Genomic DNA, 26,167 nt, shown 5'->3' on the forward strand with positions numbered 1-26,167 from the left:
ATCAATTCAATGTAATAGTTAGAAAACGTTTTATATGTGACTTCAACCATGAGTGTATATATGTATACATCCATGCACGAAGGGTAGGGTCTGTGATTTTCAGCAAATTCAGTTATTATTGAGCATAAAATCCAACACAATTGAATAGCTCATCTCATCTCTTAATTCTTCTTTTGCCCTTTATCCCTTCCCCCAGTTCTATTTTCATTTTACTTTGTTAGAATTCAGCTGAATAATTCCAGTGCTGAGTTAGAGTGGAAGAAGGAGCTGTAGCTGAGATCCAGGCCGTGATAATATAGCAATAATAATTGTAGCCATAGTAACAACAATTAGAAAAATTACAGATATAATGTACGATTAACATCTAAATCACACAACTTATAACCAAATCTACAATAACCAATAATATAGCGTCAACACCAATTAATAATTCTAAAAAAAATTAAATCATTATTAATATAAATAAAAAAACATAATGATAAGCATACCAGGATGAGGTCGTAGAGGGTGCCTTGGTCAACTTTGACGAAATCGGCATCAAAGGCCTTGAGGTCATCGTCGTTGGCGGAGACCTTGTCGTCGGGTTTGGAGGAGGCCGCGTCAACGTGCTTTTTGCAGTACTCAATGATTTTCGACAGGATCTTGCCGGTGACGTTGGGCAGCGGGATAACGTTGTCGGCGCAGTCATCCTCAACCATGTGCTTGATCGTTTGAGACTCCAGCGCCACCACTTCGTCCACCTCGAAAACCTCGCCGTCGGAGCTCCGAAGAGTTACCTTCTTACCAGCAATCTCCGGCCCTGAAGATGACATCGTTTCGTGCGTGTGCGAAGAATAATTAGGGCACAGGAGAAATTAATCTGAGAGGTATGGGATACTTTTGGGTAAATACATCCAAATAGTCTAAATAAAAGGATGGCTTTTGAAAATAGACTAAGAAATGAAAATATTTGAAAAATAGTCTTCAAACAATCATCTTTCCAAAAATACCCCTTATAGAAAAATTATAACTAAAGCCACTATAATGTATAAAAACTTTCAAATAGGTCCTCAAGAAAATATAGACCAAAAATCTTTAATTAATTTAAATCCAAATATTATAGAAAATTTTATTGATCTAAGAAATGCAACAAAAAGTGAATTAAATTACTTAGAAGAAGAACTGAAAGGATTCTTTACAGAATATTTAAATCCAAAATTAAGAAATAAAAATGTTTCTATAGATAATAATACAATCAAAACAGAAAATGATATATATAAATTAATTCTTAATCTGAGAAGAAGAATTAAAGAATTAAATAAAATCATTAAAGAAAAAGTATTAATAAAAAATAGTGAATTTTATAAATTTTATTGTGACATTTTAGATATTTATAAAAATTTTAATTGGCTCAAAAATATTAACCCCTCCGCTGCACACTCCGACGAAATGGTATCAGAGCCAGATTACAAATCAAAAATTATGATGAATATAGTAGATGAAGAAAATATAATTGAAAATTTCTTGAAAAAAGTTGAAAAACATAAAAAACCTAGTTATCCTTATTTGCCTAAAAACACCACAAATGAAAATTTTGGAGATATCCATAAAAGATTAGAAAATCTAGAATATAATCTACAAATAGGAAACGCTCTTCTAAATAAAAGTTTTAAGGGAAAAGATAGGATTATAATTAATCCACTTCAAGATTTTAGGATAGCACAAAAAGAAAATAATAAAGGGAAAAAACATGAAGAAAAACAATATATGATAACAGATGTAGAAAAAATAGAACAAAAATTCTTAAAATCTACAGGTGAAGAGTATGAAGAATATAAAAAATAGTTAGAAAAATTAACTGAAAAAAATGGAAAATATAAAGATGAATACTAATCCATCTTCAAGTCAGAATATAAAAGTAGAATTTAGTAATGATAAAGAACAAGATTATCCTTATGGTACTACAATACCACTTAAGGATGGTATTAACCAATATAGAAAAACACAGAAAAGATACACTGGAAATGTAAGAAAACAATCCATAAAAGAAATAAATCCAATGAAATCCTATAATGAACCAATCCACACAACAGGAGTATGGTTAGACTTAGACTGTGTAGATAAAAATAAAGCTATTGAAACATGGATGAAAAGTATAGATTTAGCTATACAATTTAACAAATGGGAAACATATACAGTTTTTGGATTTATAGAACATACATTTAGAGGAATTGTTTTTGAATGGTGGAGAAAGTTGCCAGAAATTATTAAAGGAAGAATAAAATATGGAACAAATAGAACTGGGGTATTAGATAATAAAAACACTATAAATGAACAAAATATACAGAAAATATTAAAAAGATTTGAAAAAGTCTTAAGGACAGAATTTTTGGGAGATAGACATACTTCTAATGAAGAAGAAAGGAAACAAGATGAATATAATCAAGGAATGATAGCAATAGAAAATCTGAAGATATGTGATATGTGTGAGTTAGAAAGATATACATGTAAATTTGAAGAATTATACTATATACTTAATCAAGGAGATTATCAAGAAAATAAACCCATATTAAAATCTTATTTTACAAAGCTACCATTTCCATGGGGAATTAAGCTATTAAAAGAATATGAGAAATTATTACCTCTAGGAGAAGAGGAAGGAGTTAAAATAGATAGTCTTGAAAGTAGAATTGAATTTACAAGAAGAATGATAGGTATGTGGTGCAGAGAAGCACTAGAAAATAAGAAGGCTTATAAAATAAGAAAGAATTCATTATGTTGTTATAAAGATAATGACCAAATTGAACAATTTGGATGCCATAAGAAGAAATATAAACCATATAAGAAATATAAAAGAAAATTCAAAAATTATAAAAAATTCAATAAAAGGAATTTTAAACCACATAAAAAATATTTCAAAAAAAGAAATTGGAATAAGAAATTTAAACCAAGAAACATTAAAAAATGTAGATGTTTTATTTGTAATGAAGAATGACACATTGCCCCTCAATGTCCTAAAAAGAAAGATAGACAAAATATAAAAACTCTTAGAATTTATGAAAAATTTCAAGAAGATAGTGATATAGAACCAATTGAATATTTTGAAGATTTAAGTAGTGAATGCAGTAGTATTTATGAATTAGATACATCTTCATCAGAGGAAGATTATGAGGAAATAGTATATATGAATCAGGAGATACAACAATCAGAAATTGAAATAGAAACAACTGAAGAAGTTGAAGATTCTATAAAAGGTATTAATCAAGAGATTACCTTTGATATTAAAAAATACGCAGGAATTACTAAAAAAATATTAGATCTACAAGAAAAAGATATATATCATCAAGGATTTTTAGGAATTTTACTAAGAGTAAATAAAACAATTGTAAGTATGAATTATAAAGAAATATCTATCAATATAGAAGACACTATAGGAAAAGTAAGAATTTCTATAATTACAAAAGAATGGGTAAAACAAAAATTATCCAAAATCTTAGAAAATGTAAGAAATAAATTGAAATGTATTGAATTAGGAGGAGTCCAGATAATGGTAAAAGGATTTTTTAGAGAAGGTATGAATATACCAATAGAAATCTATTGTATGGACAATAGAATCTTACAAGATCCTATAAATGCTCTATTAGGAACAGTTATAGGAAATTTAGTCTATCAAAAGATAATATTTACAGTAAAACCAAATTATGCGATATCATTAAATGATGAAAATAAGTTTCAATCTATACTATAAAATTGGAAACTTGAAAATGTTACGAAGAAGTAAGGCTATTAGTATAAGCATAAAATCAATTTTTGCTTTTAGTACAAGCCATCATAATAATGTAAGAAAGATAACTGATAACATTATCATACATAAAGATTTTGAGGAATTAGCACAATATATACCTCCTAAAAAATACCAAGAACATGAAGTAACGATACCAGAACAAATAATGCTTGATTTTCATAAACAAGCAAAAGAAATTAATTCTGAAGGAAAATTAATAAGAAGAAATAATGTCAACTTAGAAGGAGATAATCTTATTGTAAGATTTCCCTCTAGACAAAACTCTAGGATAAGCAGACTTAAAAATTTAAGCATTGCTGAACCATCAATTTCACAATATTATATTAAGACAAGATATGTAAACTAAGAAGGGTTTAAGAAGAATCTTCTTGTCCTCATAGATACTGGAGCAAATAAAAGTCATGTAAATGCCAAATTTGTTAGTCATTTAATAGACTTTGAAATACTAGAACCATATATATTTAAAGATTATTTGGGAAATAATTTTGAAATAAGAAAATATGTTAAATTCCCTCTTATACTTGTAGGAGAGGATCAGAAAGAATATATTAAAGAAATAATCTTATATAAGGATGAGTTATATGGAGTAGATCGTTCACCTATTCTACTAGGAATGAACTTTCTTGAGAAATATAATCCTTATAAAATTTGTCAAGAATATTTAAAAATAACGGTTGAAGATAACTCAATCATCATATCAAGAATAGATGAAAATATGAAATTATTGTTATCATGGAAAGAGTAATAAGCACTAATCCCTTTAGTCCATATATTGAAATTACACTCAATATAAAAAGCTATTGTAGAATTAAATTTCATGCTTACTTAGATACAGGAAGTACAATAAGCTTATACTTACCAAATGTACTACCATCTGAATACTGGAAATACAATTTAAAGAAGATAGTCACTGCTACAACAGCAGGTGGAAATAAGGTAATATATAACAAGTATGCTACGCAAGTACCTTTTCTAATTTCCTTTAGAGAAGTATTTGTTGATACAATATACATGTCAACGATAATAGGATGCGATATTTTATTAGGACAAAATTTCCTATTAAAATATGCACCATTTACATAATATATTGATAAGTATATGTTCACAACACCTTGTGCACATAAAATATTTACACCAAAAATAAATAAAACTATTACAATTGCATATAGGGATATAAACCATCAGAGTTCCTCAACCCAACGTGGTGGATGGAGTACAGAAAAATTTAAACCAGTTATAGTCTTAAAAATGACAACAGAAAATAGGTTGGAAAAATTGAAAAAAGAAATTTCTGAAACATATTCTGAAAATCCATTAGAAAAATGGAATACAGACAAAGTAAAGGTAAAGATAGAATTAATCAATCCAAACACTATAGTAAGAGTCAAACCTATCAAATATAGTGTTGATGATCAAAAAGAATTTAAAAATCAGATAAAAGAATTGCTAGAAGCCAGACTGATTAGGCCTAGTAAAAGCCCACATAGCAGCCCAACCTTTATGGTTAGAAAACATAGTGAGATAAAAAGAGGAAAAGTCAGAATGGTGATAAACTACAAGAAATTAAATGAAGTTACTAAATTTGATGGATACTACTTGCCAAATAAGGACACCCTTATTAAACAAGTACAGAACAAAAAGATATTTTCAAAATTTGATTGTAAGTCAGGGTTTTGACAAATCATGCTTACAGAAGAAAGTAAACCACTAACTGCATTTAGTACCCCTAATCTTTTAGGACAATACGAATGGAATGTAATGCCATTTGGATTGAAAAATGCACCACAGATATTCCAAAGAAGAATAGATGAGGTAATCAAACCTATTACTCATTTCTGTATTGCATATGTAGATGATTTACTTATTCATTCAAACAATATTGATGAACATATTGAACATCTTGAGAAATTTTGTTATATTATGAAAAAACATGGTATTACACTTTCTCAAAAGAAAGCTGAGATAGCTAGAACAGAGATAGAATTTTTAGGATTATTTATAAAAGAAGGAGAATTGCAATTGCAATCTCACATTGGAGAAAAACTTCAAGAATTTTCTGAAGAAATCAAAGATAAAAAATAATTACAAAGCTTCCTTGGTATATTAAATTATGCTGAAAGATTCATTGAAAATTGTGCCAAATTAAAAAATTATTTTCTTCCAAAATTAAAAAAAAATATAATGTGGTCTTGGGAAAAACAAGATTCTGAAAATATAAGGAAAGTTAAAGAAGAACTAAAGGTGTTGCCCAAACTTGTAATACCACAAGAAGGAGATTTCTTTATCCTGGAAACTGATGCTTTAGATTATTACTGGGGAGCAGTGTTAAAGGTTAAAAAGAATCATAAAGAATATAAATGTGAAAAAGACTGTTCTTGCCTTGAAATACTTGCAGGTTATACATCAGGAATATTCAAAGAAGTTGAAACAAGATATGAGACGAACAAAAAAGAACTCATTGCTGTAAAAAGAGGAGTTCAAAAATATGAAGATTATTTACTACCAAAGAAGTTCTTGATTAGAACTGACAATACTCAAGTTAAACATTTTTGAAAAATAATGTTGATCCTTCTATTGCCAATAGATATATTATTAGAATACAAATTTGGTTTTCATATTTCAAATTTGATATTGAATATATTAAAGGAACAGCTAACTTTCTTCCTGATTATCTTAGCAGGAATGGAGTTAGAACAACTAAGGACGAAAGTCCAAATACTTGAGATAAAAGTTTCCTATTTGGAAACCCAAATTCAAAATATCCAAGATAGCCTTCGAGGCAAAAATATAGCCCTTGAGGCAGAAGTTACTTGTACCAAGATTAGTATCCTTTCGCAGGGACTTGTGAATACTAGCGCTCTCTCCGAGGATAAAGGGAAAGAAAAGAAGGTAATAGGAACCCCTTCACAGGGAATACTCAAACCTATTACTGGTGATAAAGATATTCAAGATATCAAAAGAGAAGGTAGCTCTTCACAGAGCCAAACTCAATCTAAACTTTCTATTGAAATGATAGATCCAAAAGATATTGTCAAAATATGCCATGAAGCAAAATTTCCCAGAAAAGATAACCATGAAGAAGTAACATTCTTTATTGTTATTTTTAATATTTTATCAGATTGGTATTTGGAGATTGGAAAATGGATGAAAACTCTCCATTATTCGAAATACAACAAAATAAATTTTTATCCAGGAGCACCGGCCAACTGGGTTCAAAATTGCTTTGAAATAGGAAATATACTTTGTATATATCCTAGCAAAGATCTCAAAGAGATAGCTCAGCTCCCAACCAACATTAGGAAAGTTGTTAAAAGATATACTGAAGTTGTCAAGACAACAAATATATATATAAGATTCCATTCAACAACCATGGAGTGGGATCCTATTCTTGAATATATGCATCCATCGTTCCATGTGATCAAAATGGGAATCACAAATCAACATTTTTTACCAACCAATCAAAAGGTTGTTAAAAATGGATATCAAGATATTCTAAATATGATGCTCTACAGACGAGCAAAAGGGTATAAAGAGATATTTGAACATGTAACTCAGATAATTACTGAGAAAGAAAAAAATATAGGTTTATCCATCTGAAAATTATATTATCTATTTCAATGCAAGGATGGATACCAAAGAAGAAAATATTTGTTATCTCGATCATTTATTATCTGCAATTATATCCAACCAAGTGCACGGATCAGAGGATATGGCTAAAGAATTATGCAAATTACTTTGGAATTACAGTGATCACCATTGTGAATACTGTGTAGTTGAAGATATGAGTCAAGCATCCCTTAATGATGAAGAATTCCCTGCAGAATTCTTTGATTCAAAAATGGAAAAGTGATGGTGACTAAAGTAGCCCTTTATCACTACTTTAATAAAGAAATTTATTAAATAAAAACTGTGGCTACTAGAAGACAGAAGATAATACAAGAAAAGCCTCTATAATTGTGACTACTCCCTACCAATGGTTACAAGTGGCAGACAAACTCAAAAGATAAGGCATCTAATTTCTAAAGAAGAGGTCTACCCAACAAGAAGACAATGAAGAATTCGATGGAGATAAGATGGCCTAGCTACCCAACAAAGAAAGGTGGAAAACACCTGTCCAAAATAAAATTCTAAAAACTCCTATAAAAAGGGGCATGAAGGAAGAAGGAGAGGCATCTCGAAATAGCTTATCTCTTAAACAGATCTAAGAGAAATCTTTTGTAATCTGTATACGCCACTTGTATTCAGAAAAAATATTAGATAGCTTGAAGATAGGAAAGCGTGTAATAAGGTAATCACTTATGGATTTCTAAACTTCATAAGGTGAGTACCAAAGGTATGTAAATATAGTTTGTAAGCATGTATAATTTCAATTTATGAATATCAAAGTAAAGTTTGTTATGTTCAACAAAGCCTACATAAAAGGATTTCGTTAAGTTTCTCATGATTCCTTGGCAGTACAGATAGAGATTTTAAAAGATTTTCAAAACTTTGATTTTGAATGGATGTTAGCCATGCCAAAATACCCGTATCTGAAGAATGGTTTAGGGGAAAGGGGCAGTTTTCTAACAAAAATTTGTAGCACCTTGTGTGTGAGTTATCTTTTAAAATTTCATTCCAAGTAGGAACTTGATTTTGAAAAGAGTTTGGATAAAGGTGAAAACAGAGACTCTGAATACTGTGAGATAGCGTCTGTGGAAACACGGCTAGTTCTCTAGAATGAGAAATGCAACCTTAATTGAAAAGCCTTTTGCGGAAGCGGTTGTGGACCCAAATGATTTCAAAAACATTTTAAATCTTTACTTGATTCAGAAGATTGATTAAGTACATGCAAAGTATCTATAAGAGCATACTGGAGGGAAAACTTGTTTATTTCCACTTGATTACTGTAAGTTATTTACTTGTTTTCACATGCTCATGCTTTAATTATTTTGATGTACAATTCACAAGCATCCACTTCCACTGTTAATGGTGATAATAATTTTATTTTATTTTTAGATGAAAAAGATGTTTCGTTTTTATTTAAATTAGATGAAAAATCGGATGATATATTCCCTGTTGGTAAAGAAAAAATTGAAGAAATATAGATTATAGTTGTAAAAATAATATAGGATTTGATTCTGTGAAAACTTATAAAGAAATAAGAAAAGTAAAAGATATTATAACTAAACATAGAAATATACAAGAAGAAATTTCAGAAGGTTTAGTTCGAGGATATATAACTAAGAAAGGACAACCTATAATCTTTGAAGAACTATCAAGATATAAAGAATATTTAAAGGTGTTTAAAAGATTGAAAAATATAGATATAAGTCCTGATTGACAAGCCCTTAAAGATAAAGGATACATCTTGTAAATAACTATAGTAAGGGCAATATAGTACTTTTAACAAAAGAGGCCATTGTGAAAAATAGGAAGAATTTTCCGACTATTCTCAAAATTACCCCATACTTTTGTGAGTGAGATGCCTTTTTATATGGAAATAACTGAAAATTTATGATACACGCGCTGTCCTCTGCGCGTCTTATAATTTAGAGAAAATTGTATTTAGGTCCCAAACCTTTTCGAAAGGTGCAGAGTGGTTCTAAATCTTTTACTTTAATCACCAATCTCAAAGTTATATATATAATGCACCATAACATTCTTCACTTTATAGTTCAATGTTTGGCTACATTAATTACCATGTGACCATGAGATGGATAAATGGAAAATTTGACATGGGCGGTTGAAGATAATTTCAATACGAAGTATTTTACCATGTATAACATGCGAGCATAAATTTTTTTTTTTACCAACATGATAAAAATAAAATAAAAATTATTAATAAATTCATGTATCTTTACCTATTTGAAATTTTCATTGATATTTTGCATGTTATAGCTACTAGAAATAATATTAAAGTATCTGGCTCAAAATCGGTGTATTTTGTCTACACCATGTGTACGTGTCAGAACCTTCCTTCCTTCCTCTATTTTTTTTTTTTTGGGCGTCTTCTCAACAGTCTACCGTTGAACGAAGTATAATATCATCTCAACTCTTGCAAATGACAATATGCATTTGGCTCTTTTTGAAGCTAAGACCATTGAACGAAGTATCATATCATCTCAACTCTTGCAAATGACAATATGCATTTGGCTCTTTTTGAAGCTAAGATGAATGGCATGCTCTGTTAAAACCCAACTCTTTCATTACATGAGAACCTATCGAGTCACAGTTCACCTTGAAATCATGGATTTTTCTGGTTATCACAATGTAATTTTAGACCCACGTTGTCATGGGAATTTGACAAGTGTTCACCACTATGCTCGGGAGTTGGAATTTAGCTCCCGTTTGGTGAGAAATAAAATCAGATTTTCTTATTATTATTATTATTATTTTTTTATAGATTTTGACAAAAGCAGATAAATGTAAAATTGAAAAGTTATTGGACCCATGAAATATATGATCAAAATTAATTGTTGACTTTGATTCGGATAAAAATTAAGAATTTAATTTCCTTGCAAATTGGGACTTGGTTTTAATACCACTTTTTCCCAAATTGAGTTAGAAATGACCCGTTGGATTTGGGCCTCCCATAAAAAGAATCGAGTATGGTATAATTACTTTAATAAACTAATCATTAAATGTTACAAAAGGCTTTGGAAAAACAAGGGTATACATTCAAAAGATTTCTTTCAATGTTTAAATCTTTTACACAATCAAATACGCATAATGATAAAAAGAAAAAGAAAAAAAAAACATTTACGAAATGTGAGCACTTTTAACCGTTTGATTTTGATTTGACGAAATCAGAGACATCAAATTGGCTTAGAAGAATCTGTTGACATATTTTTGAACAACCTGATCAAGAAGAACTTTATAACCTCTCTCTGTGGGATGGTAACTGTCCCAAAACACATATTTTGTATCATCTGGACATGTCCCACTGAATTTGTTGCACAATATTATCACTTCTATAATCCCTGTGCCACAACACCCTCTATCTGCTACTTCAAACCCTGGAACCATTCAAAAATAAGTTTATATAATACAGACGAGACGAAACGAGATGTTGGAGATATAAATATAAACAAATGATTCAAGAGTAGATGAATGTCTTGAGCTCATTGTAGGGTTCATTTCAGTTCGACTCAATTGAATAGAGGGATGAGCATGTCATTAACAAAGTATAATCGGCATTTTATAAACTAGACATTCCCTAAAAACTTGACTAATTAATAATTATAAATGGGAAATAATATTATTACCATAATTTCGAGGCCTTTGAATGAGATCAAGAAAAGGGTTATATATGTCAATGTAAACCACTTTGGATTTAGGTAACTTTTTAGCAAGTGAATCACATTCAGATGATAATTTGGAATTAACCAATTGTGCTGCCTGATTATATTTTTCTGCACAAACTCTAAAACCACCACCAGCTACGGTTCTTTGAGATGGCAAACATCCAATTGGTGGAATACTGAAAACAGCAATTCTTCTTGCTCCAAGTTTGTACAGTTCCTACACAGTCATTTGATTTCATTAGTAATTTCAAGAAATTACTCATAAATTGCGATGTTGGAACAAAATATTGATACGTAACACAATATTAATCCAAAGTTATTGCATTGTAACTTTTGGGTTTACAATCATATCTTGAGTCACAAATAAGCATGTCAAGTGGACACTATCAACCTAGCACAATCCATTTCTAGGTGGCCGATGTTGGGGGAACCCCGTAGGCTTCTAAATTCAGGTTGTGACGAGCAAACCTGCCTTACACGTCCTTAATCAGGAGTACTTAGGGTCACTTGCTAATGTTCTTGTTTTTCTTCTGTTTCTTATAGAAGAGATTACTGAGAAAGTTATCTTAGATCAACTTTTTTAAAAAACTCTTCTAGTCAGATAAAGTATTTTTAGATAATTATTTAAACAAGATAAGAAGTGACTAGTGACTTTTGACTATTTAAAGTCATGACAAACGAACCATTATATATAATAATAAAATATATAACATGTTTAATATGTTGAACTTGACATGATCTGACAAGATTAATATTTACTAGTTACTGCGTCAAGTCAAACTTATCAAATATTTACCTTTATGAAGCTGGAAGCTGAAGACACCATAAGATTAGAATAGGAATTTATGTCATACAACTGCTCAGCACCAAATGTGAAGTAGGTATTGGCAAGATCATCACTGCCTGCTACCACCAATTGGATGCTGTTGGTTAAAATGTTGTGTGCTTCTTCTTCTCCAACAGCTCCTTTGAGCTTTCCAATGTACTCTTTGAATAATTCTAATTGATCCGATAATGATATAGCTGACTGTTGTTTAACACAAGAAAAAGAAAAATAAATTTTTATTCTAAAGAATTCAATATGGTTTGTTTAGTATGTTGAATGCGAGTTGCTACTTCAAGACCAATAGTAACATGTTACGTACCACTAATTTAGGAGTCTGGGGATCAAATCCACAACCTCCGGAAGCAAAGCTTACGCCCTTTTTAAGATCCTCAGGTTTCAAATTCGGATCAAGATACGCAGGTATGAGCTCTGTAATACCTAATTCTTCGGCTGGAATAAGAAAAAACACATTGATGATGAGTTTGTTTCACTATGATTTTTGCACAATTTTAGCTTGATTAAATGCTAGATCTTGTGAGTATAGAACATTTTGATGTGTTTGTTAGTGTTGTTTTGAAGATTAGGAGAGGCGATGAAAAAAGAGGTATTAAAGTGGATGAAGAGGCCAAAAACACGAAATTGGGGCAGAAAGACGGCGTTTAGGAGCTGCATTCATAGCGCCTAGGCGCTACGAAACTAAAAAAAGATGAAATTTGAACTCGAGAGGTAGCGCCTAGGCGCCGTAATCATAGCGCCCAGGCGCTGCGACTGAGTATCTAGGGCGCATTTTTTTGGGCCGTTTTAAAATCCATAAAAATCCTACTTCTACACAAAACGGAGGGACAATTATAAATACATCTTTCTCATACTTTTGAGTGGTTCTTGACACATTGGAGACAAGACAACAAAAAGGGAGATATAAAAGAGAAATTCAAGAAGATTAACACCAAATAATTGAAGATTAAAAGCATTCATTGAAAAGGGAAGGAGATCTTGGTGCAAAAATTATATTTTTTCTTCTATATCTTTATTACAAATTCGGTGATGTATTCTAAGATAATTTCCTATTTTTATTCTTGCATTATGAGTAGCTAAATTCATTGTTATGGGAAATAATATAACCAATTGGGATCCTTTACATTCGCTTATTAAAATTCTTAGTTTTAATTTTTTCATGTGTTGATTTTGCTATGAATTGAATGCATTAAATTATCTTATCAATAATTTGATAATTTTTGTGAATTCTTTACAAATAGAGATATTAGTTTAGGATTTAGACAATGTAGTAAAATTCAGTACATTGGTATAACGAGTAGAGATACATATACTATTTATTACGGTCATAATTGAATTCCTAGGATATAGAACTCGTTTAACTAAGTTGAATTTGCATAGAGATATGAAATTTAATTAATTGAATAGGCTCAATGAGAACTCGAGAGGGGTAAATTGAATACAATAGGAGAATTCGACCGAGCACTACATTAGAATTGAGTTTTAATTTGAGTTGTAAAAGTGATCAATTTGTGAAGTTATTCTGCCTTGACATCCATTCATTATTTGATTCTCCAACCAATCGTGTGAACATCCATTTATTTTCTAGAATTTAGATTAAAACTCAGATTTTACAACTTTTAATTTGTTTTAGTCAAATAGTAGTTAAAGAAAAATTGAATTAAGTGCTAGAAAATAGTCCTTGTGGGATCGACAATTCAGACTCTTAGATCCACTATTACTTGTTACGGGTCGTACACTTGCGAAACAAAGTTTTACAACAAGTTGTTAGCACCGTTGCCGATGACTATTTCTTTTAGTCTTAATTTATTTTTTTTATTTTAACTGTTACTTGATTTGTTTATTTTTCTTTTATTTATAGAAAATTGTGTTCGTTGTATGCTCTGTGCCCAAGGCGATGATCTTGAACCGTTTGACTCGAAGATAGAGCGTACCTTCAGATGAAGTCGCAAAGAACACAAACAAAAACAACAACGTCAAATGGCTGACAATCAACAAATTCATATCCCTATTCAGCCGATTGGACAAATGGCCGCAAGAGTGGTGGTACCATTGGAACAGGAGCATGAGCGAGGGGAAATAAATGAAGGTGATTTGCCAGCATCAATGTTCATGACACCTATAGTAGCACCCATGCGCTCCAGTATCGTGTATCCAGATTTTGGGATGAATAAATTTAAGATCAGGCCATATTGGATTAACTTGATGAGCAATACCCTGCAATTCTACGGGCTACCTCAAGAGAATCTAAACAAGCATATTTCTAGATTTCTCAGAAATTGTCAGAACTTTCTTGTTCCGGGAGTCAATGAAGATGCTATTAAACTACGACTATTCCCATTTACATTGAGAGATGCTGCATTGGAGTGGTTAGACGCTGAGCCTGACGCCAGCATTACTACATGGGAAGAGCTAACCAGGAAGTTCTGTAATAAATTTTTTCCACCGGCGATGGTAGCTAAAATCAGATTGGAAATTCAAACTTTTCAATAGAAAGAAGGAGAAAGCTATCACGAAGCATGGAATAGGTTTAATGAGATGATGAGAAAATGCCCAAACCATTGAATTACTATAGGTAATCAAGTACAATACTTCTATACTGGACTTACACCACTGTCAAAATCCCAAGTCGATGCCTCAGCTGGAGGATCAATTATAGGAAATTTGTGCAGCAAACCATGGAACTGTTTGAGTTGATTGCCACTACACATTTAATGTTCTCATCGGAAAGAGTGGCGCCATCGAAGACAGGAGGAATGTATGAGTTAGACAGCACTGCAGCTACCAACGCCCAAATAGTAGCATTGATAAAACAGGTGGAGTTATTGGTAAAATCACAAACGAAAGGAGCACATGTAGTGACAGCTGGTCCATTATGCGAGAACTGCGGGACTAATCATCTGACAGAAAATTGTACATCTATAGGCTATCCCGATGAACATGTCAATTTCATTCAGAATGGATCTCGAAATCTTAATTCATTTGCTCAAACGTACAACCCAGGATGGAGACAACACCCAAACTTCAGATGGTCAGATAATCAGCAAGGGAACAGTTCAAATAATGCCCAACAGAAGAAAAAATAAAGTTTGGGAAGATGTTCAACCAGTACATGCAGAAAACTGACAAGGTGTTTCAGTAGATTGACACTAACTTTCAGAATCAGCAAGCATCAATCAAGAAGTTGGAAACACAGATAGCTCAACAGCTTGTAGAACGACCACAAGGGACATTGCCAGGCAACACAATGGTCAATCCAAAAGAGCAAGTGCAAGCTATTACTACTAGGAGTGGGGTGCAACTTCTAGAAATACATGTAAAGAGTCCAGAGCAAAAAGAAAAGGAAATAATGGGTAAAAAGGCTGGGATAGAAGTAGAGTTTGAACAACTAACTGACAAGGAGAACGAAAGGAAAGAAACATCTACAGTGAGAGCACCCAGCCCCGTGAAGGCTTATGTACCACAAATTTCCTTCCCTCAAAGGTTACAAAGAAAGAAGTTGGATAATCAGTTTGCTAAGTTTGTGGAGATTTTCAAAAAACTGCACATCAATATTCCATTTGTAGACGCAATTGCCTAAATGCCCAGCTATACAAAATTCTTGAAAGAGATCCTATCTAACAAAAGGAAGCTGGAAGAACATGAGACAGTATGCTTGAACGAGGAGTGCAATGCAATACTATTGAGAAAGCTACCTCCTAAACTAAAAGACCCAGGGAGTTTCATTATACCTTGCACAATTATTTCTAATTTCTTTGAACATTCTTTATGTGATTTAGGCGCCAGTGTTAATTTGATGTCTCTCTCTGTCTACAGGTCTCTTGGATTAGGAGAAGCAAAACCTACAATAATCACTTTGCAACTGGCCGACAGATCGATCAAACGATCAAAAGGAATTATTGAAGATGTGCTGGTCAAAGTTGACAAATTTATTTTTTCGGCTGATTTCATTATTTTTGGACATGGAAGAAGACTCAAATATTCCTCTCATCTTGGGAAGACCCTTCTTGGCTACTGGGAGAGCATTGATTGATGTTTATGATGGAAAAATGATTCTTCGAGTGGACAATAAGCAAGTCATATTCAACGTGTTCAAGGCAATGAAACACTCATTGACTTCTGTCACTTGCTACCAAGTTGATGTTCTTGAAAAGCTTGTAGCGGATACATTTGATATAGAGCATCACACAAATCTTTGTGAGGTAGAACTTGCGCAATTGGAAGCAACAAATGCAGGAAAAGCTGAATGTGTTGTCAACTTAGCCGAGTAACCCATAGGAAGAAGGCATTGGCAGTATGAATCTCTTGGTGACAACCCTTCTTCCCCGGTACCCTCAGTGGAAAAGGCACCCACTCTTGAACTAAAGCCCTTACCTTCCCATCTTCATTATGCATATTTGGGAGAATCTACAAAACTGCCAATAATTATTGCAAATGACATGACAAGGGAAGAGGAGAATAAATTGTTGGACAGGTAGCACAAAATGGCAATTGGATGGACAATAGCTAACATAAGAGGGATCAGTCCAACTCTTTGCATGCACAAGATTTTAATGGAGGACGGGTCAAGGGCATCAATGGAAAGACAACGCCGATTGAATCCAACCTTGAAAGAAGTCGTGCGAAAAGAAGTACTGAAATTAGTAGATGCAGGAATAATTTATCCCATATCTAATAGTTTGTGGGTGAGTCCTGTACATGTTGTACCTAAAAATGGTGGAATCACATTGGAGAAGAACGAGAACAATATGCTGATACCAACACGGTTAGTAACAGGGTGGAGAGTATGTAAAGATTATAGAAAGCTAAATAATGCAACCAGAAAGGACCATTTTCCATTGCCATTCATTGATCAAATGTTGGAAAGGTTGGCAGGACATTCTCATTATTGCTTTCTGGATGGATATTCAGGGTACAATCAGATAGTAATTGCTCCAGGAGGCTAAGAGAAGATAACCTTCACATGCCCTTATGGAACGTTTGCATTTAGAAGAATGCCGTTTGGTTTATGCAATGCATCGGCAACCTTTCAACGATGCACGATGACCATCTTTTCTGACATGGTAGAAAAGTACATTGAGATTTTTATGGATGGTTTTTCTGTGTTTGGAGATTCATTGGACGATTGCTTGGATCGGTTGGCTCTTGTATTGCAAAGATGTGAGGAGAAGAACCTTGTGGTTAATTGGGAAAATGTCATTTCATGGTAAAAGAAGGAATAGTACTAGGACGTCGAATTTCTGCACAGGGGATTGAAGTGGACAAAGCCAAAATACAGGTAATTGAGAAATTGCAGCCACCTAAATTTAGTAAAGGGGATCAGGAATTTTCTGGGACATACAGGGTTTTACAGAAGATTCATTCAAGACTTTGCAAAAATTACAAAACCGTTGTGCAACCTGCTGGAGAAAGATATACCATTTCAATTTTCTGATGAGTGTTTGAAAGCTTTTAACACTTTGAAAGAAAAATTGACATCGGCACCTGTGATAGTGGCTCCAGATTGGGAATTGCCTTTTGAGCTCATGTGTGACGCCAGTTACTTTGCAGTGGGGGCGGTGCTTGGACGACGCAACGGAAAAGTATTTAATGTTATCTACTACGCTAGCAAAACATTGACTGGTGCTCAGATCAACTATGCAACAACTGAAAAGGAAATGCTCGCAGTTGTTTTTGCCTCTGACAATTTTCGTTCTTATTTGATTGGGTTCAAGGTGATAGTTTATACAGACCATGCAGCTCTGAAGTATTTGTTTGAGAAGAAGGACGCGAAACCAAGGCTAATTTGCTGGGTACTGTTACTACAAGAATTTGATATCGAGATTCGTGATAAAAAAAGGAACAGAAAATCAGGTAGTGGATCATTTATCAAGGATAGAGCAACTGCAGGATTCAGATGATGTGAATATTAATGAGGTCTTCCCAGATGAACAACTACTGCAAGTAGAAAAAGCTCTGTGGTATGCAGACATTGTTAATTACTTAGCCAGTGGCTATATGGATCCGGATCTCACGTATTAGCAAAAGAAGAAGCTTAGTCATGAAGCGAAATTCTATTATTGGGATGATCCAAATTTATATAGGAGAGAGACGGACCAAATCATTAGGAGATGTGTGCCTGAGGATGAAATGAAACCGATCCTTTCACAAGTACATGCTTCGGTTTATGGAAGGCACTTTGGCCCCTCTAAAATAGCAGCAAAGGTACTCCAATGTGGTTTCTTTTGGCCTACATTGTTCAAGGATTGCCACAGTTTCTATAGGTAATGCGATAAGTGTCAAAGTACAGGTAACATATCAGCGCGTCACGAGATGCCACTTAACAACATTTTGGAAGTGGAAATATTTGATGTCTGGGGGATTGATTTTATGGGTCCGTTTTCATCATCTTACAACAATCGGTACATCCTGGTGGCGGCGGACTATGTTTCAAAATGGATAGAAGCTAAAGCATTGCCTACAAATGACGCAAGGGTGGTGGTGGACTTCATAAAGAAACACATATTTAACCGCTATGGATCACCTAGGGCCTTTATAAGTGATGGTGGAATGCACTTTCACAATCGATTATTCCAGGCAGTGTTGCATAAGTACGGGGTACAACATCGAATTGCCACTCCTTATCACCCTCAGATAAGTGGACAGGTAGAAACGTCAAACAGACAATTGAAAAGAATTTTGGAGGTCACTATGACTGCATCTCGCAAGGATTGGTAAAAAAAAATTGGACATGCTTTATGGGCATATCGCACAGCTTACAAGACACCTATAGGAATGTTCCTATACCGACTAGTTTTTGGGAAAGCATGTCACCTTCCAGGCGATCGGAAAATAAAGAAATGGTTAATATATTCGAGAAAATTACGTATTGACAAAATACTGTCTCAATTCATCAGTGGAGTTTGAGCACAGAGCATATTGGGCATTAAAGCAGTTAAACATGGACCTCGAAAAGGATAGAGAAACAAGAGTACTACAGTTACATGAGTTTGATGAATTCAGAAGAGAGGCATATGAGAATTTATCCATCTACAAGGAAATGACAAAGCAGTGGCATGACAAGAACATCAGGCAACGAATTTCTCGAGTAGGGGATCAAGTGCTATCATACAACTCCCCGCTTAACCTTTTTTCAGGAAAATTGAAATTTAGATGGTCCGGTCCTTTTACGGTCTCTCAAGTGTTTCTCTACGGGACAGTTGAATTACACCATCTAGCTAAGGGAAATTTCAAAGTAAATGGCTAACGCATCAAACATTATGTGGAAGATTTTCCCACCGCTAAAGAGAATCTCGACCTAGCTATTCCCGAATAACTGCTGCACTATGTCCAGCTAATGTCTTAAAAGAAGCTCTTCTTGGGAGGCAACCCAAGCTCTACCATTTATTTGATTATTGGTTTTTGCTTTGATTCTGTTGTTCCTTTAATAATCTATGCTATAGTAGTAACACTTTTTTTTTTTTTAGGAGAATCCATAAAGGTTACATATTGCGAAATTTGAGTTCTACAATGAAAATGGATGAGTGTGATAGGGAGGAGGAGTTTTTAATAAAAATAAAAATAAAAATTTATATATGCATTTTCATATTCAACATGCTTGTGTGAGTTAGATAGTTTTGTTAGCTATGATGAATATATTTGAGAGCATGTATTAGTTTATGGATTGTGGATGAATCATATGTTTTAATTGGACTTTCTACTTATCCATATGAAGCGGTATAACATTTATGCACGAGTATTAAGTTGAGCTCCGTACAGACCATGAGTGCTCATGCATATAGGCTAAAGAGATGACTTAGGTGTGTAATCCCATAACCCATGAATGTCAATACCCCTTAACCATGTACATTGTAATTTGGGGTATTCTAACCGGCGAAAGAAATGATTTACGATTGTGTTGATTCCGTGCATGTGAAAAAGATTGTGTGGAGTGTATTTAATTTTTTGGTATAAGCTTGGTGATGATCGAATGCTAGAAATCTAACCTCTATAAATTTCGCTTTTTTTTTTATAAGAGAAGAAGCGTTGCACATATTCAGCTGAGTCTCACACCTACACCTTTTTTACTCGAGTTATTAAGTAGTAGGGGTCTTTTGAAACCTGGTACACTTTGGCATACAAAAAATCGAGGAGTTACCGACCTAACACTCGCTACAGGGGTCAAGAAGCTGAAAAAAGGGTGAGGTAAAAAAAAAAAAAACTGATCTTGAGGGCCTAGATAACTAGTAGGTTTGAATCACTAAGTATAAACTAGATTGTTGAAACGCTCATAAATTGGGAGAATCACTACATGAATGAATTGTTGACGTTGCGGGTTGAACTAACCCAAATTAGAGTGGTGTGAGGAAATCTTAAGCAAAACTGAACTTTAGAATTATACCATGGTAAGAGAATAAAAGAACTAAGTTTGGGGTGTGTGAATCTTAAGAGTGAAGAAAGGAAATAATTGACCATTGAGGGTTGGGAAGTGAACCAACTTATGAATGTACGGCGCTACGCTTGAACCTCCACACACACACATTCGCTTCGCGTTGTATGAGTGGAAGTTTGGTTCTTACATTGTGACTTTAACATCATTCATAAATATATTATAATGTTATCAATATTGAGCCAAAAAGACAAGCTGTCTAACTGACTAGTTGTGTGTGTATCGTCCTTGGATGATTTTATTGTTTGGTTTGTTTGTTTGCTCGAGGACTAGCAAACAATTAAGTTTGGGGGTATTTGATGAGTTTGTTTCACTCATAATTTTTGCACAATTTTAGCTTGATTAAATGCTAGTTATTGTGAGTATAGAACGTTTTTGATGTGTTTGTTAGTGTTGTTTTGAAGATTAGGAGAGGCGATACGAAAAGAAGTATTAAAGTGGACGAAGAGGCCAAAAACACAAAATTGGAGCAAAAAGACGGCGCTTAGGCGCTGCATTCATAGAGCCTAGGCGCTACGAAACTAAAAAAAAGATGAAATTTGAACCTGGAGAGGCAGCGCCTAGGCGCCGCAATTATAGTACCTAGGTGCCATCATCAGCGCCTAGGCACTATCATCAACGCTTAGGCGCTGCGATTGAGTATCTAAGGCGTGTTTTTTTGGGCCGTTTTAAAATCTATAAAAATCCTACTTCTACACAAAACGAAGGGGCAACTATAAATACATCTTTCTCATACTTTTGAGGGGTTCTTGACACATTGGAGACAAGACAACAAAAAGAGAGATTCAAAAGAGAGATTCAAGAAGATTAACGCCAAGCGATTGAAGATTAGAAACATTAATTGGAAGGGGGAAGGAGATCTTGGTGCAAGAGTTTTACTTTTTCTTATACATCTTTATTACAAATTCGGTGATATATTTTAAGACAATTTCCTATTTTTCTTCTTGCATTATGAGTAGTTAAATTCATTGTTAAGGGAAATAATGTAATCAAATGGGATCCTTTACATTCTTTTATTAAGATTCTTAGTTTTAATTTTTTCATGTGTTGATTTTGCTATGAATTGAATGCATTAAATTATCTGATCAATAATTTGATGATTTTTGTGAATTCTTTACAAATAGAGATATTACTTTAAGATTTAGACCATGTAGTAAAATTTAGTACATTGGTATAACGAGTAGAGATACCTATACCATTTATTGCGGTCATAATTGAATTTCTAGGACATAGAACTCGTTTAACTAAGTTGAATTTGCATAGAAATATGAAATTTAATTAATTGAATAGGCTCAATGAGAACTCGAGAGGAGTAAATTGAATACAATAGGAGAATTCGACCGAGCACTACATTAGAATTGAGTTTTAATTTGAGATGTAAATGTGATCAATTGGTGAAGTTATTCTACCCTAACATCCATTCATTATTTGATTTTCCAACCAATCGTGTGGACATCCATTTATTTTCTAGAATTTAGATTAAAACTTAGATTTTACAACTTTTAATTTGTTTTAGTCAAATAGTAGTTAAAGAAAAATTGAATTAAGTGCTAGAAAATAGTCTTTGTGGGATCGACAATTCGGACTCTTAGGTCCACTATTACTTGTTACGGGTCGTACACCTGCGAAATAAAATTTTACAACAATTGACATAAGCTTGATTTATTTAATTGATGAAATTGTGACTTGGAAACACATGGTGAAATTTATCCTGTGTTTGTTTATTTGGGCTTATTTTACAAAAGATAATGTGGAAATTACAGATTCCAATAGATTAAAAATTCTCATTTCATAAATCATAGTCAAAGTTTAATCTTTCAAAAATTAGAAATCTTTAAACCCTAATCAATTTATTTTTCTCTCCATCTCCCTCTCGACAATCTCTCTACCGACACTTTTCCTCCTTGCCCTTCTTCTCTCTTCCTCAATCTCTATCTTGTCTCCCTCCCCTAGATTACGGAAGCACCTTTATCAACTGCGGCAAAGTGCAGTGGAGTGAGGCGGCGCTGCTCACGGCTCAATGAGGCGCAGCGAGTGCGATGCTGAATCTACCTGATCTACTTCGCCGCCTCGATTTTTTGGGGTTTTTTTTATTCAATCTATTGTGCAGTGGTCGGTAGTAGTGGTGTTGGTAGTTGTGGCGGGTGTGGGATGGCATGGGAGATAAGATATGTTGGTGGTTATTACAGATTGGAGCCGAAGAAGAGAATGGGTGTTTGTAGTTGTTGGTGGTAGCGGCAATGGTGATGGTGTTTGTATGGTGGCGGTGTTGTGGTAATGGCTGGGGGATGGGCGAATCTGGTGGTTGAAGGCGTGTGCAGCATCGGGCATTCATAGCGCCCATGTGTAGTGGTTTTGTAGTTTGAGTTACTCTGTTGATGGAGACTAATGAAATGGCAAGAGATTTTGGATGGCGGTGGCGGTGGTAGATGGTGGTGGTCATGGTAGTGGGTGCGGTGGTGAAGGTGAGATGTTGGTGGCTGTGCCTATTGAGGTGGATGTGTTGATTTGTTTGAGACAGCGGTGTTGATGTTAGGTGGTGGCGATTCTGGTAGTGACGGTGGCAGTGGTGCTATTAGAGACGGTGGTTGTTGCACAAATTGGAAGTGGTCATAGATGATTTGGTTGATTTGTGATCATGAGATTGATTAATCTGTGATCAATAAACAATATGTGACCAATTAAAAAAATAAATTGTTACCAAAATCTAGCGTGTGATCAAAAAAATTAATAATTTGTGACCTACTAATAAGTTGTGGAGACGAAGATGACATGGTGGTCGTAAGTGTTGGTGGTTGTCACAAATTATTTGGTTGACTGTGACCATTAAATTGGTTAATCTGTGATCAATAAATAATATGTGACCAGTGAAAAAGATAAATAGTGATCGAAAAATAATGTGTGACCTGAAAAATTATTAATCTGTGATCAATAATTTGACAATTTGGGATTGTATAATAAGTTGTGACTTATAATATTTGTGATTTGTGACCAATAAATCAATCGTAACTTATAAATTTTTCGATTTGAAACTGATGAACAAAATGTGACCTATAAAATTTTTGAATTATTAAATTTTTTTATGATTTAATTAATTAATTATTTTAGTAGTTAAATATATTTAAGTCACAGATTTATATAATTTGGTCACAAATTAACGATTTAATTCGCCACTTATTATTTTTTGGTCACAAGTCAGAAATATTGTGCCACAAATTATTTTACGGTCACAGTTCAAAAATTTTAAGAATGAAAATGAAAAATATAGTCGTTATGGGACCCATACAAGAGATAGAAAGTCAAATATAGTGGCTTAATGTGATGGATAACGATTATATTTTTCATTTTTGTAATTAAAGAATGAGAATCAAACGGGAGTTTAATCTCTCATTTATGAAATTTTCCCAAAGATAATTGATGAAACAATACCCAATATTTGGCTATCGATTAAAAATTATTGTCATGGTAGCTTGACCTGAATAAACTGTGTAGTCTAGAAAAGCCTAGCATGCCCCAAATTATTTCGTAAACATAATATATATATTCACTTTAACGGCTAACAAGATCAAACTCAAAATAGACAAGTATATATAAACTAATTGCATGCCAGGTAAGCTTACAAAGTGTACTTATCATGTAAGATAAAGTAAACAAGTAAATTTTAAAATAATTATTTAATAAATTTTAAAATAATTATTTAATAACTTTGTTCCATTTCTCAAAAAAAAAAAAAAATGAAAATAAGTTATATTTGAAAATAAAATCAATTTTATTGTCAATAAATGACTTTATTTACTTATAATGAGTTCACACTAAAGTACTTTTAAATTTAGTCAAACATGTAAATTCCATTCTCGGAGAAAAATCGATTTAGAAGTTATTAGAAATAACATTTAATAGGAATTGTAGGCCATTGGTGTAATAATATTTAGAATTTAATAGAAATACTATACATGTGTATGTATTCATCCAATGGACCATGCACACACAGACCAAAGATAGATTACTTTCTACGTCGATATTAGCATTTTTAGCTAAAACTATTGAAGACAAAATTTAACTTATGTGCTTATATTGAAGCGAAAAAATTTCTGAACTCAAGACTCGTCGTAGCCCATTTAAAGAAGTGAAAGTGAATTATTAGATTGGTAAAAAACTCTTAGAGAAAGCTCATCAAGTGTCTTCCCAATAAAGCTCCTCTACCAGAAGCCGTAGCTATTCCGAATGAGTCCTTAAACTGACTGGTTCAATGTTTATACATGAAATAATGTTATTCATAGTCAACGATTGCGGTAGTCATCCTCATGTGACAGTTTGTTATTTGAATCAACAGAATTACAGAAAATTAATGTCTCAAATAACAAGCACTATAATGATGATTACTGGAACATACCAATCATGTCTGGTGGCGTCTTTCCATTGCAAAACCTTCCTGTGGAAACTCCACCTTCAAAATCCTTTCCATAAGGCATAAAATTGCCCTTAACAATTGTCTTCCTATCGTTGTTGTTGCCTTGATCAACTATCGAGTCTCCAAATGCAAATATTGCAGGCACGGTTACATTTTCCGGTAGCTTTATCACTCCCTCGCAGGCACTCCACAACAGAACAAAGACATGGAAAAACACTTTTGAATTATAAGTATAAGTAGCCGAAAAATGAGAAGACAACATCTTCATCAGGAAAGGTTGCATGAATTTCTATTCAACAACTTTCCGAAAATAAGTTGAATCACAGTAGTAGCGTTTGTATGTATGTGTGTATTTATAAATACACACACACATGCATATAGGGAGAAGATATAATATATATTGTATGGAAGGAAGGTAGGTGTAATTTAATACAATGTCAAGCTTTACACTTCACAAGTATCATATTTTGCATGAGATAAAATTTCAACTTTTGTTGGTACCAACCGTATTGTTTGTCACAATTGTTGTGTAAAATATCTTCTCACTTGCTACATATATATGTTTGGAGAGAGAGGGAAGAATTAAAAAAGGTAAAAAAAATAAGGTTTGCCTCCGAATTTCAAACCTTGCGCAGAAGAAGTCTCTAAAATTTGAAAAGTAGATTTTGTCTCCTTCAACTTGATAATATGTATCGTGTTAGCAGGGGCGGAGTCAGGAAATTTGTTCGGTGCATGCATAATTTAACTCATGTCGAACATTGAGTTTTGGTCATGAATTTAATGATGATAAAACTATAAAACAAAATCATGGGTTTCAGCCTAAAAATAAAACTCATGTAAATTAAAACATGTTTTTATTCCACCTCCCCTGTTGCTAAAAAAAAAATAAAATGTTTGGGCCTAAAATTTCACTCAACATGGCTCTGCCCCTGCGTGTTAGTCTATATGTATATTTCTTCTGTTCCAACTAACGGGGTAATTGGCATACGAAAGCATGACAATTAATTTCGTCCAACTCAACATTAAATAAGCAATTTGTCTATCAACTCATCATTTTTGTCAAGTAGTAGAAATGGTGAATATAGACAAATGAACTATGTAGTAAGTACATATTAAGTTAAAAGGATAAAAAAGTACATTTTAGATGAATAAGATCAACTTCTTTTTCTTTTATAAATATAAACTCAATATCAATATGTGTGTGTGTGTGTCCATATATATTATGCATAGGGATTAAACTCTTAATTTTAATCTTAATCAAAGTCAACAATTAATTTTAACCGCGCATTTTATGGGATTTACAATTTTTCAACAACATATTACATTAATTTTTATCAAAATCTACTAAAAATATTATTATAATCTCTACCAAACAAGAGCTATATATAAATATGTAAAAAGTGACAATCTAATCAAGAGA

General features: G+C 33.1%; 2 protein-coding genes across 2 annotated transcripts; both read right to left on the minus strand.

Moving 5' to 3' along the window:
• Window positions 1-398: 398 nt before the first annotated feature.
• LOC111380818 (SKP1-like protein 1A) lies at window positions 399-907 on the minus strand. The gene has a single exon (XM_023004473.1). The coding sequence runs from the start codon at window positions 810-812 to the stop codon at window positions 414-416; it is 399 nt and encodes a 132-aa protein (XP_022860241.1). The 5' UTR covers window positions 813-907; the 3' UTR covers window positions 399-413.
• Window positions 908-10,449: 9,542 nt separating this feature from the next.
• On the minus strand, window positions 10,450-25,091 carry LOC111380813 (GDSL esterase/lipase EXL3-like). The gene is made up of 5 exons (XM_023004467.1): window positions 24,730-25,091; window positions 12,213-12,343; window positions 11,864-12,094; window positions 11,029-11,284; window positions 10,450-10,779 (listed from the first exon to the last, which is right to left on the minus strand). The coding sequence occupies exons 1-5, from the start codon at window positions 25,028-25,030 to the stop codon at window positions 10,589-10,591; spliced, it is 1,110 nt and encodes a 369-aa protein (XP_022860235.1). The 5' UTR covers window positions 25,031-25,091; the 3' UTR covers window positions 10,450-10,588.
• Between the last annotated feature and the right edge of the window lie 1,076 nt (window positions 25,092-26,167).

The sequence above is a fragment of the Olea europaea genome, unplaced genomic scaffold, assembly GCF_002742605.1.
Source record: "Olea europaea var. sylvestris unplaced genomic scaffold, O_europaea_v1 scaffold221, whole genome shotgun sequence".
Classification (NCBI taxonomy): domain Eukaryota; kingdom Viridiplantae; phylum Streptophyta; class Magnoliopsida; order Lamiales; family Oleaceae; genus Olea; species Olea europaea.

What these genes read in the sequence shown, in the direction of transcription:
- LOC111380818 (XM_023004473.1), bottom strand. Translation starts at nt 812, where the DNA reads ATGTCATCTTCAGGGCCGGAGATTGCTGGTAAGAAGGTAACTCTTCGG.
- LOC111380813 (XM_023004467.1), bottom strand. Translation starts at nt 25,030, where the DNA reads ATGCAACCTTTCCTGATGAAGATGTTGTCTTCTCATTTTTCGGCTACT. An exon ending in CAGCTTCCAGCTTCATAAAG is followed by an intron (nt 11,285 to 11,863) that starts GTAAATATTTGA and finishes ATGACTGTGTAG; the next exon opens with GAACTGTACAAACTTGGAGC. An exon ending in TCAAAGGCCTCGAAATTATG is followed by an intron (nt 10,780 to 11,028) that starts GTAATAATATTA and finishes GAATGGTTCCAG; the next exon opens with GGTTTGAAGTAGCAGATAGA.